Source organism: Eimeria mitis, genomic scaffold, assembly GCF_000499745.2.
Source record: "Eimeria mitis Houghton genomic scaffold, Emh_scaff389, whole genome shotgun sequence".
In the NCBI taxonomy this organism is placed as follows: Eukaryota; Apicomplexa; class Conoidasida; order Eucoccidiorida; family Eimeriidae; genus Eimeria; species Eimeria mitis.
This window is the reverse complement of record NW_013572224.1, coordinates 12,024-12,343: the sequence shown is the minus strand read 5'-3', so window position 1 is coordinate 12,343 and position 320 is coordinate 12,024. Positions and strand designations below refer to the sequence as shown.

Genomic DNA, 320 nt, shown 5'->3' with positions numbered 1-320 from the left:
ATATATACTTCTCTCCCCCGCCAGCCCCTCCACCCAGACAGGCACAGACAGCAGGTTTTGCTGCTGCTGCAGCCGAATGCTTGACTTACGCAACAAGGAATCCATGTCTCCGTAGGCGTTTGCTGCAGCAGCAGCAGCAACTCTGTGCTGCTGCTGCTGCGGCTGCTGCTGCTGCTGCTGCTCACCAAACTCCTGGAAAGGGTCATAGTTTGCTTCTTCTATCGGGTTCTGCTGCTGCTGCTGCTGCTGCTGCTGCTGCTGCTGCTGCTGCTGCTGCTTGTGTTGTGTCTGCTGCCGCCACTTAGGCTGCTCGTCTTTCT

The 320-nt window shown here is 57.2% G+C and overlaps 1 protein-coding gene across 1 annotated transcript in view; it reads right to left on the bottom strand.

Moving 5' to 3' along the window:
• EMH_0010540 (uncharacterized protein) overlaps positions 1-320 on the bottom strand; it is a gene marked incomplete at both ends in the record, with an annotated part of 7,150 nt that overhangs the window by 5,221 nt on the left and 1,609 nt on the right. Inside the window, one exon of the mRNA XM_013498987.1 lies at positions 90-320. Coding sequence (XP_013354441.1) covers positions 90-320 — 231 coding nt within the window. The remainder of the gene's footprint in view (positions 1-89) is intronic.